Source organism: Kryptolebias marmoratus, linkage group LG12 (assembly GCF_001649575.2).
Source record: "Kryptolebias marmoratus isolate JLee-2015 linkage group LG12, ASM164957v2, whole genome shotgun sequence".
Lineage (NCBI taxonomy): Eukaryota > Metazoa > Chordata > Actinopteri > Cyprinodontiformes > Rivulidae > Kryptolebias > Kryptolebias marmoratus.
Genome location: NC_051441.1, coordinates 4375387 through 4388701, shown reverse-complemented (window position 1 = coordinate 4388701; position 13315 = coordinate 4375387). Strand labels below are relative to the sequence as shown.

Sequence of the window (13315 nt, the reverse complement as noted above, 5' to 3'; positions counted from 1 at the left end):
AGCCTAAACATTCATGTTTTTAAACATGAATATTATATTAGTTAAAAAAGCGTATGGTGATGATTATCAGCATTAATGTTCTTTGTTTTATTTACAGTAAGTTAAATACAGTGAATTTTCGCTGATTGTTTAATTTGGTGTTTTATCATCCACCACCAAGAAAAGCTGTACAATAATGTTTTTTTTTCTTTTCAAAAATGTTTCATTAAACCACTGGTTGGAGTTAAGGAAAATAATCACTGGATGTGCCCCTGCAGCTGATTGACCTTTGGAGTCCAGCTGATTCAAGATGGCCGCCGCACCCAACCTTCTTTATTTAGAGTTTCAGTGGTTCATGAGATATTTTCCTAACAGTTAGTGTTAAACAACTTGGTGACTTCCTGACCAAATGTTAGTTATAAAACTGGCTGCCATTTTTGTAGTTCTTTAGGATATTTGATTGTGGTGGCCATCTTGGGCTGTATAGGTGTAGCTCAGATGAGATACTAACACCACATTGTAGCTCAATATTTGTTAAATTAAATAAATTACAGCCATACTGTATATTTTTAAAGTCAGTTGGGTGTGAAGGCCATCTTGAATTGAACAGACTCGTAAAAAGTTAACCGGAGGCACAAACGTTCGGGAGTGGGCGGGGCCTGGAGCCGAGTTGCAGCCGAACGTTTCCGATCTGTTCCGATCTCCTCGCGGCTGTAGCTCTGCGCTGCGGATCCTCGTCGCGCCTCCGCCCTCCATCATGGTGGACATTCTGGTGTTGATGTTCTTCGCCGTCATGGGCCTCGTCTTCCTCTCCTACATCATCTACATGCTGTGATGAAGAGGCGCCGTCGGCCTCGGGGCGGGGGGGGGCACGAGCGGCCGTCGCGCGACCGCACCTCCGGTAAGAAACGCCGCTCATCCTCTCCAGGCACAGTTTCTGCATTTTGTTTATTTATATTTACATTTTTAGCCATCAAACAGTGACAGTGAATGCATCATCCGTTTCAGATAGAAGACCCCGGTCCGGGCCGCCATGATGCTGCTCCCGAAGCTCTCATTTGGGACATGAGTCCACAGGAGGACAAATGGACATCCTCTTCTGCACTGTCTTCACCCTGTCCCTGTTCCTCACACCTCTGTCCTGTTTGAGAGGTGGAGCAGTGGTTTGGCATCAAACCTGTACCCCCATTAACCTGAATTATGTAGATTTAGCTCTTTTTTGTTGTATATTTTGTTATTTTTTAAGCAGTTATCTCCAGAACCCCCTCACCTCATCAGCTCCTGCGCGGTTCAGGTAGTTTTTGTTGCACCTGAAGGATCAAGGATCACTCAGAAACCACGTCCTGCTTTGCTTTGATACCGTCGTGTTTACAGACAGCTCGCTGAAATGACCTGTCGAATAATAAAGACGCCTGCGGTTTAAACCAAGTGTCCTTTTTTCATCGACTCGGCTGGAAAATAAAAGATTTCAGGTTTGTTGCTGCAGCTCAGTTTGATTCATGTTAAAATGAATAATTAAAGCAAATAAAGCTGAAAGGATGAGTCTCAGAAACACATTATAGGTTGATATTTGTATCTTCATCACCTGAGGAAACTCTGGTTTCTAGTTTTTATTTTCCTTGATTCTCCTCGAATAAACGAGGTGGCCGAGTTCCACATATGTATGTCTGTAGTGGTGGCCATCTTGTTTTTTGTGGACTTGGTGATTTATCCACAGACCAAAATGTGCAGACGCACCGTTTGGACGCTCTTCTCATTGCAACGTTTAATTAATCCGACTGTACCCGTCGAAACAAAGGAGACTCACAAACACCGGCACTGCCGTTTCGCTTCATGCTTCTCCGTTTTAATAGTTCTCTCTAAGTTTAAAGTTTGTTTTCCCACAAAATATTCGGCCAGATAAAAGCGTCAGCAGGATTCGAAGAGGTGAGACTCGGCGCTGTGAAAACTGTCCTCCTCGGCGACGTAGAAAGTGTCCTTGTCTCCTTCGCCTCCAGTCCTGCGCAGACTGAGCAGGTGAAGCAAAAAACATCTTACATTCGCTGATTTACTCACCTGGACTCACCTGGATTTAAATGAATAATAGTTCAGATGTGGTTTAATCTGAGCTGAGAGTTTTCAGCATCTCAGGTGTGTTTGTTTTGATCTCTTGATGCTGATCGGCACTTTTTAGGCAGGAAGTGATTTAACAGAGAGTAGAAGAAACTCCAAGTCAACAAAGTCACATCAGAACCACGTCATTGTTCCGGTAATTTGTTTGTAGTTTTAGGTTTTGTCAAGCCAGGCCGTGTTTCATAGCACACCCCTCTGGAGCTGATTTTTGTTCTGCATGAATGAACTGAAGTGAAGATTGTTGAATTCCTGAGCGTGTCTTTACACATCCTCAGCTTCGGGTGGCGCCGCATCGCCGGTTTGTGAGCTGCCTCAGAAAAGGCAACAGCTCGGTGTGCTCCAGAGGAAATATCACATTAAAAAAAGCTCACACCTGGTTCTGTCCTGCTCCTGACGATCCATTTCTTCCAGCTCATGTCGGGAAATTTCGTGGACGAGAGAAACGCCGATGGAGTTTCCCATCACGTTCACGACGGTGTTCAAGCGGTCTCTGAATCAACAAATAAAAAACGTTCCACGTCAGAAGGGGCTGATTTCACGGAGTTCTCTCTGACGGAGCTGAAGCTTACAGCAGCCACTCCACCACCACCAGGATGGAGGCTTCCTTCGCAGGTAAACCCACGGCGGTCAGGACGAAGAGCGTCGTCACGGCTCCTGTCGCTGGGATCCCCGCCGCGCCGATGCTGGAAACCGCTGCCGTCACGCTACGCAGAAAACGTACAACTACCGTCACTTAATTTGACTTTACAGACGAACCGAGTGATGAAGTCTACGGCTGACCCGATGGTGATGATCTGGGGCAGCTCCAGGTGGACGCCGATGAGCTGCGCGATGAAAACCACAGCCACCGCCTCGTAGAGGGCGGAGCCGTCCATGTTGATGTTGGTGCCGATCGGCAGCATGAAGCGGGTAATCCGGCGGTCGATCTTCAGCCTCTCCACGCAGCAGCGTAAGGTGAGCGGGAACGTAGCCGAACTTTGGGAAAAGCACGTTGGATACACTCAGTCCCGCTCGCGTCGCTGGACTCCTCCTCGCTCTGATTCGATGGCGATAAACAAACAACTGAGGACAGTGTCACCGAGAAGCTTACCTGGAGGAAATGAGCGCGGCGGTCAGCAGCGCAGGAAAAAACCCCCGGATGACTGTAAAAGGGTTCCGCCTCACAAACAACAGGTAGATCAGAGACAGGACGATCGGTCCATGAATTAGGAGCCTGAAACACAAACCAGGTGAGAAGAGCCAGGCTCAGAGGCCCTGTCTTCACTACTCTAAATATTTTATTTTAAACAAAATTTATCATTTTTACTGTCTCCACGCGTTCTAACAAAACTGAAGAAGTAAACATGCCACACCACCAGGAGGCAGGATTGATTAACGACTGTCTCAGCTCGACCAGAACTTGTTTTTTTCTGTTATTAACCGCTGAAGCAAAAGGTCAAAGTTTACTGGTGATCCATTCATCCATCCAGAGCTGGTGTCTCCAGCAGGCGTACGAGAGACAGGGGACACCCTGGACAGGTTGCAAGTCCATCACAGGGACAAACGAAACAAACAACCATTCACCCTTTCACTCACACCAGTCAGAATCTCCACTCTTAAAAACTTTTCAGTCAGTTGTGGGGTCCATTTTTACATGTTTCTTCTAAATTTCTTTGAGCGTGGCGAGATCACTGCGATAACAGAGGCTGAAGAGTTTCGGTTACCTGAGAAGAACCCGGCTGAAACCCTCATATGTCGTTAAAGTTCTGTCATTTTTAAGTAAAAGCTGCATTGTGAGATAAAATGAAAAAAAATATCCTGGCGTCATATGAAGTCAGTGTCTTGTATTAAGCTGTTGATTGTTATTTTCAATATTTTGTGGTTTCTGTCATTAAGCATTTCAGATGTTCTCTCTGTGGTTCTGAGGTCACTAATGGAGGAGAGCTGCGGGTTCTGATGTTCAGATTTGGTCAGGAAGCTCTCAGAGAAGCTAAGATCAGAGGAGCGTTAGACAATCACCGAGCTGAGCTTCTTTCTGGAGTCACCTGAGATAAATGACCACGTTCAGTAAACCTGAAACCAAAGAAGTGAGGACAGACTTACCCAGTGATGACCACAGCCATGAATTTCCCCAGCTTCAGGGTCGTTTCCCAGTCACGAACTTCTACAACGTGATGCGCAATCATGAAGAGGACGCCAACTGGCAGAAAACTAAAGCAGAAACGTTTCCGTCACTAACCTGAGACCACCTCCTAAGAACTGTCGACATGTAAAACAATCAGCTGACACGAGTAAATAACATTCAGGGTGTTTCTTCATCGCCCGCAGTGTTCCAGCTTACCAAAGAATCATGTTTACACCATATTTGGTGACCTCGTTGATGCTGATGACAACCTCCATCAACAGTTTTGCCCGTTCCCCCATCTTGTTGAAGGTCAGTCCGACCACAAAGGAGAAGACGATGAGGCCCAGCGTGTTGGCGCCGTCGACGAAATGACCCTCCAGCACCACTTCAGTATCGTTCTGAAGCAACAAAAAAGATGATGAAGTTATCGCAGCTAAGGGAAAAGGCTTCCGCAGGAAAAGGCAGAAAGGTTTAACTGTACCATGGTAAAATTTGGACCGGGAACAGGAACTTCAAACTCCCGCCTGTTTGTCTGGTACTGAAGGGAGAGAAAACAGACGGTGAACGCTGCATTTTACAGACAGGAAGAAACTGGACCTGGGAACTAAAAGTACCTGCTGGAAACAAGCCTGGAGCAGATTCTGTGGGACCATGTTCCTACAGAGACAGATGACTTCAGACAGTTTATCCTCCCGTGAAAGAAACAAGAGGAATACGACGTGAAGGAGCTGTGATTCTACCTAAACAGATCCAACAGGGCGTCAACCATCGAGAACTGTTCCTCATCCTCAGAGTCATTTTCGATGACACTGTGAGCGTCGCCCCCTGGCTTCATAATCACCACCAGAATCAGCCCTGCAGCACACACACACATGTTCTTTACATGATACCAACATTAAAATGACAGGATATAAAAGCAGTGAGCATGATAGGCCTTTCGACGGATCACTGATGTGTCCCAGTGTCTTCAAGCTGATTTATTAAATGAAATCAACAGTTTTCCAGTTGCCATGCAACCTCCCGGGACCAAAAATTAACGTTCGAGAGGCAAAACTCCAAAACAATGACAAACTAACGTATCTGATCGACTGTTCTGCGACTGAACGATCGCTCACCTACGGTCACAGACATCAGAGTCGTCGAGATGAAGTAAACTCCGGCACGGATGGCGATTTTCCTGGAGGTGTTGATGCTGAGACCAGCAACTCCTGTGGGGGAAAAAAACAAAAACACGAAACAAATGGAGACGTGACGTTTTAGACGTTTCCAGGGTGTTGTAGTTCCATTCGAGACGGTTAAGCAAACTTTTAGCAGCGGATAAAGCTTAACGCTTCCGTGCTGTGATCGATCCTGATCTCCGGAGCCTTTTGAGAATGTGAAGGCGGGGAAAATATTCAACATAACAAACAAGTCCTTTACGATTCCTGTGAAATTGCCCTGAAACTACCGTTCATGCTCACTCTGTGTAAACTATGAGACAGCAATGATCTGTCTTCTAAAGATCTATTAAAGCTTTCTGATTTGTGTGTGTGTGTGTGTGGTGTCATTTAAAACTCTGAACCTGCAGTTTTATCACTTCTCTTCCAAAAGGATGAACAAAGCCAAGATTAGGCATCAACATGTGGTCGTTTCTTACTTAAAGATGAGCAAACAGCACATAAAATCACCTAACATCCCTGAATTCAAGGGGGTTTAAAGGCACTTTGTTCCAGTTTAGTTCTGCTTTTCACCTCGTTCGGTCTACGGGAGCCTTTCAGGGACATGCTGCAGGTGTGAAGGCACTCACCTGTCAAGACGCTGGTCACGATGAGCGGAACCGTCACGAGCTGCAGCATCCTCATCAGAATCTCCCCCGGAAACCCGATGTACTGCTGGTTCTCCTCGGGCAGGTCGAAGCTCTTTGCTATCATCCCGACGATGACTCCTGCGTGGAAACAACAACAACAAAATAACGTAATTTCATCTTTTTTATTATAATTATTAAGCTGCTTCATGGCGTCGAACCAACTCACCCAGAACGACAGCTGCCAGGTTGGAGAACACGAGGATGTTCTCCGAAACGCACCTCACGAACCTCTTCCATCTTCTGGCGAAAACACTAGAAATCTGCCAAGTGGTGTTCATTTGTGTCCTACTGAATCAATTACAGCGGGATAAAAAAAGGAAAAAAAGCAGTTTGTCTTCGTCTCGGCGTCCGTTGGTTCGGTTGCCTTAAGCTAGCTCGCGAGCGACGTTTAAATTATGCATTTTAACGTCTTAAAAACGGAGCAAACGAAAAGTTTGCGTTTTTTTAATCATTATATTGACCATGAAGCGACTGCAGCGATAAAAGTGCCGAATAAAAAGCATATTTACCAGAAAAACGCCCGTGTGTTTTCGGTGTACCGAGCCCAGTGTTTACATTTAGCGCCGTTGAGCGCACGAGCCGCTCAGTCGCCCAGTCCTTGTGCGCATGCGCCACTCATAACGTCACAGACTTGCTCTTTCGGAGACAGTTTTGTCAGTCTTTTTTAAGCTTTGGTTTTGTTTACTCTTTTCGTATATGTTTTTTTTTCCTCCCTCGATAAATGTTTTAAATTGAATGACTTTCCTGGCGCAACCCGGGCTCGAGCCCGCAACCTCAGGATTACAAAAGCGCGGTATTATCCACCGACCGTGATCCAGATGTGCAAAATTAAACCCTCACTTTTTGATATTTTTCTGCCAGGAATCTGTTTTTTTTTCATCTTTAATAATTGTCTATTATAACAGGCTTTCTAGAAAACCCTTCTTTGAACTTCAGCTGCTTTTTTCACTCATTTTCTCCCCCTTTCTGACTAAAACACAACTCTTTTCTCAGTCTGCGCTTAAATTTTTTTTTAGAAAAGTGAACAAGTGGAGGAGAAAATTTAGTTTCAGACCTAAAAAGCTTTGAATAGTATCCTTATCCGCTGTCTCCCTAAAGAAGAAACACACGCACAACAGCTCAGATGTCACCATTTATTAAAAGAGCACTTTAATTTGTACACGGTGCTTGAGTGTTTTTGTGATTTGCTCTCCAACGCATTTAATAAATCAGGACAAAACAGAAAAATTATGATAAAACTGAATTTTTAAGGCTATACAGGACGTGAGATATTCTGTTATAAGCTAAAGACTTGCAGATTTAACACATCAGCCACACTGCCATCATAAAGTTTTAATAAAAAAAAGCATGATTTGAGGTTTTAAATGTTTGTTTTCTGACCGGTGCAGCCATTAAATGATTGGTTTCACCTGCAGGTGGCGCTGTAAACATCTGTAACCTCAAACTGAGCCCAGTCCAGATGATGATCCAGCTGTGCTTTCAGAGCTGATGGGAAACAGCAGGTTAACGGTGAGGAGCGCTGGTTACCTGGAGGTTTTAGCCAGATTTTATTGTCTTCAAAAACATTTAACCTTCGGCCAAATATTAATTTGAAACCTAAATATTCTAATTGTTGTATTTGTCGTACAAATGAGACTCGAAGCCCTTTCATGTAACTTTATGCGTCTCTTCTTTAATACTGTTCTTTTATATTTAAGTTTGTTTTCCCACAAAATATTCGGCCAAATAAAAACGTCAGCGGAGTTCGAACGGCGAGATGTGAGACTCAGCGCTGTGAAAACTGTCCTCCTCGGCGACGTAGAAGGTGTCCTCGTCTCCTTCGCCTCCCATCCTGCGCAGACGGAGCAGGTGAAGCAAAAAACATTTTTAAATCACTGATTTACTCACCATGGATTGATTTCTAATTTGAGTTAAACAACTAAACTCGATCTTGTTGAGGTTTTCTCTGCGTTTGGAGAGGATGTTTGGTCTGATTCGGTGCTACACGAGTAAGTTAAGCTGAAAATCGTGATGAATTCCTGAGCGTGTCTTTACAAGTCCTCAGCTTCGGGTCGCAGAAAAGTTATCTGAAAACTTGAAATGCTTGATATGCTCCAGGAAACTGCCTGCTTTGAGGAAAATCCCAAAAAGTTAAAACCCTGAGAGCTGCACCTTTCTTTCTCCTGATGATCCATTTGTTCCAGTTCTTGTTTTGAAATTCTGTGGACAATGGAGACGCCGATGCAGTTTCCCAACACGTTCACGACGGTGCTGCAGCGGTCGCTAAAATACAAAAAAACGGATAAAAGCAATAAAAACAACGTTCCACATCAGAAGGGGCTGATTTCACGGCGTTATCTGTGACGGAGCTGAAGCTTACAGCAGCCACTCCACCACCACCAGGATGGAGGCTTCCTTCGCAGGTAAACCCACGGCGGTCAGGACGAAGAGCGTCGTCACGGCTCCCGTCGCTGGGATCCCCGCCGCGCCGATGCTGGAAACCGCTGCCGTCACGCTACGTAGAAAACGTACAACTACCGTCACTTAATTTGACTTTACAGACGAACCGAGTGATGAAGTCTGCGGCTGACCCGATGGTGATGATCTGGGGCAGCTCCAGGTGGACGCCGATGAGCTGCGCGATGAAAACCACAGCCACCGCCTCGTAGAGGGCGGAGCCGTCCATGTTGATGTTGGTGCCGATCGGCAGCATGAAGCGGGTGATCCGGCGGTCGATCTTCAGCCTCTCCACACAGCAGCGTAAGGTGAGCGGGAACGTGGCCGAACTTTGGAGATGCACATCACCAAAACAAAACAAAACACTGACTTCTCTCTCTTAGAAATCGTTGGACTCGATAATCTGACGGTGATAAACAGACATTCAGGAACTTTGGAGTTGAAAATCTTACCTGGAGGAGATGAGAACCGCGGTCAGCAGCGCAGGAGAAGCTCCCTGGATGATTTTGAAGGGGTTCTGCCTCACAAGCAGCAGGTAGATCAGCGGCAGGACTATTACTGCATGAATAAGGAGCCTGAAACATAAAACTCATCAATCATTTGTATTTAAATGCTGGCTTTGAGCTACTAACCCCTGCCTTGAACAATAAATGTGAAGAACAATTCTCTCCTTCTGTGCTTTAAGGGTTAAAGAAGCAGCCGAATCAAGAAGCAAACTGATTTAGCTGTAGGTGTATCTGCGATTGATTTAGAATTCCTGTCAGTTTACAGCTGACATAACTTCAAATGTGTTTATAGGAGTTTACCTTCCAGACTGGAGAGTTTGCTCTCTATATTATTTATAAAAGGAAAAATAACTTTCCAGCTGATTGCTAAACTAACTACAAAAATAAAGGTTGTTGTTGTTTATGTTAACGTCTCGTCGATGATAATTTTAGGTTTGAAACTTCTTTTGTTTTTTGTTTGCTCACGTTTCTCATTTTATTAAACTTGCTGCACAACAGAGTCGAGTACTGGACAAAAAAAAACAACAAAAAATTAAAAGTCCTCCAGAAAGCCCGGAGAACTTTAATGATTACAGGAAGTCAGGCTCCGTCGAAGTGAAACGTAAAGAAACGAGGTGCTGTACATTTTTATTTTTTTAATTCTCTGGTTATTTTTCAACATTTTGTGGTTTCTGTCATTAAGCCTTTCACGTGCTCTTTCTGCAGTCCTGAGGTCACTAATGGGGGAAATGCGGCGGTTTCTAATGTTCGCAAACGGCCGGGAAGCTCTCAGAGGAGGAAGACTGGGAACCATGAAGCTTTTTATTCACGTGGCTTTTCTTTCCAGAGGCTAAGGTGGCTTTGATGATAGCAAACTGCTGGATAATGTCAAATCTTTTTACTTATTGGATTCATTTTACTACTTTTTGTCCCAATAATTTAGTCTTGGACTGTAAAAAAGAACAGACAAGTCTGGAAACAGTCCTCATCGGATTTAACAGCCTGAATAATTTAAACAGTTTAACAAATGGTAGGCAGGGTCAACTTACGCCGTTAGTTAACTTAACTAACAACTTAATTTCCTCATTTATAAGTCTGTTTGTGTTTGAGACAATAAAAACTCAGCTTGGTTTGGAAGTGAAATGAACAAACTGCATCTGTATTTGTAGATCAGAGGAGCGTTAGACAAGCTTCTTTCTGGATTCACCTGAGATAAATGACCACATTCAGTAAACCTGAAACCAAAGAAGTGAGGACAGACTTACCCAGTGATGACCACAGCCATGAATTTCCCCAGCTTCAGGGTCGTTTCCCAGTCACGAACTTCTACAACGTGATGCGCAATCATGAAGAGGACGCCAACTGGCAGAAAACTAAAGCAGAAACGTTTCCGTCACTAACCTGAGACCACCTCCTAAGAACTGTCGACATGTAAAACAATCAGCTGACACGAGTAAATAACATTCAGGGTGTTTCTTCATCGCCCGCAGTGTTCCAGCTTACCAAAGAATCATGTTTACACCATATTTGGTGACCTCGTTGATGCTGATGACAACCTCCATCAACAGTTTTGCCCGTTCCCCCATCTTGTTGAAGGTCAGTCCGACCACAAAGGAGAAGACGATGAGGCCCAGCGTGTTGGCGCCGTCGACGAAATGACCCTCCAGCACCACTTCAGTATCGTTCTGAAGCAACAAAAAAGATGATGAAGTTATCGCAGCTAAGGGAAAAGGCTTCCGCAGGAAAAGGCAGAAAGGTTTAACTGTACCATGGTAAAATTTGGACCGGGAACAGGAACTTCAAACTCCCGCCTGTTTGTCTGGTACTGAAGGGAGAGAAAACAGACGGTGAACGCTGCATTTTACAGACAGGAAGAAACTGGACCTGGGAACTAAAAGTACCTGCTGGAAACAAGCCTGGAGCAGATTCTGTGGGACCATGTTCCTACAGAGACAGATGACTTCAGACAGTTTATCCTCCCGTGAAAGAAACAAGAGGAATACGACGTGAAGGAGCTGTGATTCTACCTAAACAGATCCAACAGGGCGTCAACCATCGAGAACTGTTCCTCATCCTCAGAGTCATTTTCGATGACACTGTGAGCATCGCCCCCTGGCTTCATAATCAGCACCAGAATCAGCCCTGCAGCACACACACACACAAACACACACTTTTCTTTTCTTTACATTACCATGACCATGTCTGTCAGCAGTTTGGGCGTTCTTGCAAAGGCAGTAAATGCTGTTGCTTCATAGCTAAGGAGGTTGTTTGGTTCGAATCTTAACTTTGCATGTCCTCCCATTTGTTTTTAGTACTCTTGTTGTCTCCAGAGTTCATAAAAACATACATGATGGTCCCAGTGGGTGGCTGCAGAACTCATTTAAAACAACTCCTCATGTCAGTGAAACTTCCAAAACCTTCAGGTGCATCTGATCAGTTGTTCTATAACTGGAATCATGATGGTCTAAATGATCTTTCACCTATGGTGATGGACATCAGAGTCGTCAAGATGAAGTAAACTCCGGCACGGATGGCGATTTTCCTGGAGGTGTTGATGCTGAGACCAGCGACTCCTGTGAGGGAAAAATATGAAACGTAAAATAACACGTCCTCTGTCAGAAGACAAGCCTATAGTTACGGTTGGAGGACAAACTGACCACATGTCCTCACTCTGCTGCTGCCTTTACTCGCTCTACTTTGTCCCCACAGAAACTACACCTGGACCAGTCCTTCTGTCTGTCTGTCTGTCTCCTTCCTGTCCTCTCTAACACAGATGGACGCCCTTCCTGAACCTAGTTCTGCTGGGGTGTGTCTTCCACTGTCGCCAACGTGCTGCTCTGGATGGGGAACTGCGACAAAGTGAAGATCTGACGCAATGTCCTGGCTTCCTTCGACCACCTTAACTAATTGGCTTTTCAGAAAATGCTGCATCTGTATTACAAGAGGAACGAACTGACTGTAACCAGAACTGAGCCGTGATCTGAACTGGATTTCGGATTAGGACTTTTTCCTTTCTTCTGTGTGGTGTTTGGGCTGCACGGCAGGGCAGCGGTTGAAGCTGTCGCCTCCCGATGAGAAGGTCACAGGGTCGCTTCTCATCACGGGGCCTCTCCGGGTGGAGTTAGCTTATTCCGGACACCCCACAAACCAAAAACATGCGCATTAGATGAACTGGTAACTCTGCTATTGTCCCTATGTGAGAGTGAGAATGGCTGTCTGTCTCTACGTCTCCAGGTGTCCCCTGCCGACCGGAATGGAGAAGAGGTGACCATCCCTGGAATTACGGCTAATACTCAAACTGGAATTTCAGTGAAATTGTCCTAAACATATTATAACACAGTAATGATCTGTTTTCTAATGATAGTAGATCCTTTATAGGTAAGTTATTTCATTTTTTTGTCCTTTTTTTCTTTATGTTGCAGATGTATCATGAAATGCTGAGCATCATTCGAACTATGGGAGCCTTTCAGGGACATGCTGCAGGTGTGAAGGCTCTCACCTGTGATGACGCTGGTCACGATGAGCGGAACCGTCACGAGCTGCAGCATCCTCATCAGAACCTCTCCCGGAAACCCGACGTACTGGAGCTGCTCTTCGTTCAGGTTGAAGCTTTTTACGGTCATACCGACAATAACTCCTGCGTTTAAATAAAAAAAAAGCACCCCACGTGTCAGATTAAAGTTTTCCAACCTGCTGGAAACCCTTGGAGCCAACTCACCCAGAACGACAGCTGCCAGGTTGGAGAACACCAGGATGTTCTCGGCCACGCACTTCAAGAACCTTCTCCATTTTGTATGAAATCTTCTACAAATATACCGAACGTCGTCCATTTTATCCCACCGTTTGTCTCCTAACGACAGGCCTCCTGCTGGCTGCTTGGCATTCTCCCGAGACACGTCCGTTGGTTCTGTTGCGTTATGCTAGCTCACGAGCGAGGCGTTTAAATTACGCATTTTAAGTCCTTAAAACACAGCAAACACGACGTTTATTGTTTCATATGTACGGATAACGCGATGGCAGTGTTAAATATGACAAACAGAGAAGTACAGTTACCTGAAAACGCAGGTGTACTTCCGGAGGAGGGAATCCCGTGTTTACATTTAGCGCCGTTGAGCGCACGAGCCGCGCAATCGCGTACTTCTGCTTGTGCGCATGCGCCACTAATAACTAACACACTCTCGTCATGACTTATAGAGGTAGTTCTGTCAGTTGTGCTTTTATTTTATTTTTTAAATTATTTTCTGTTTGTTCTTTTTTTCGCACCACAATCGTTTTAAACCGGATTCCCTTCTTGACGCAACTTGGGCTCGAACCCACAACCACATGATTACGAGACACGAAAGCGTAGCTTCT

General features: G+C 45.0%; 1 protein-coding gene and 1 long non-coding RNA gene across 2 annotated transcripts; one reads left to right on the top strand and one right to left on the bottom strand.

Moving 5' to 3' along the window:
- Nucleotides 1–550: 550 nt before the first annotated feature.
- Nucleotides 551–1464, top strand: LOC119617523. Its single transcript, XR_005233848.1, has 2 exons — nucleotides 551–880; nucleotides 988–1464. It is a non-coding gene; the product is annotated as an uncharacterized LOC119617523 (long non-coding RNA).
- A 337-nt stretch (nucleotides 1465–1801) lies between these two features.
- LOC108237798 lies at nucleotides 1802–13097 on the bottom strand. Its single transcript, XM_037978689.1, has 28 exons — nucleotides 13016–13097; nucleotides 12681–12923; nucleotides 12462–12599; nucleotides 11443–11535; nucleotides 10990–11104; nucleotides 10864–10906; nucleotides 10731–10787; nucleotides 10466–10647; nucleotides 10228–10335; nucleotides 8930–9052; nucleotides 8612–8806; nucleotides 8401–8535; nucleotides 8193–8303; nucleotides 7781–7872; nucleotides 6551–6623; nucleotides 6208–6329; nucleotides 5982–6119; nucleotides 5311–5403; nucleotides 4936–5050; nucleotides 4810–4852; nucleotides 4677–4733; nucleotides 4412–4593; nucleotides 4174–4281; nucleotides 3182–3304; nucleotides 2872–3066; nucleotides 2661–2795; nucleotides 2465–2581; nucleotides 1802–1987 (listed from the first exon to the last, which is right to left on the bottom strand). The coding sequence occupies exons 2-28, from the start codon at nucleotides 12790–12792 to the stop codon at nucleotides 1888–1890; spliced, it is 3105 nt and encodes a 1034-aa protein (XP_037834617.1). The 5' UTR covers nucleotides 12793–12923; nucleotides 13016–13097; the 3' UTR covers nucleotides 1802–1887.
- Between the last annotated feature and the right edge of the window lie 218 nt (nucleotides 13098–13315).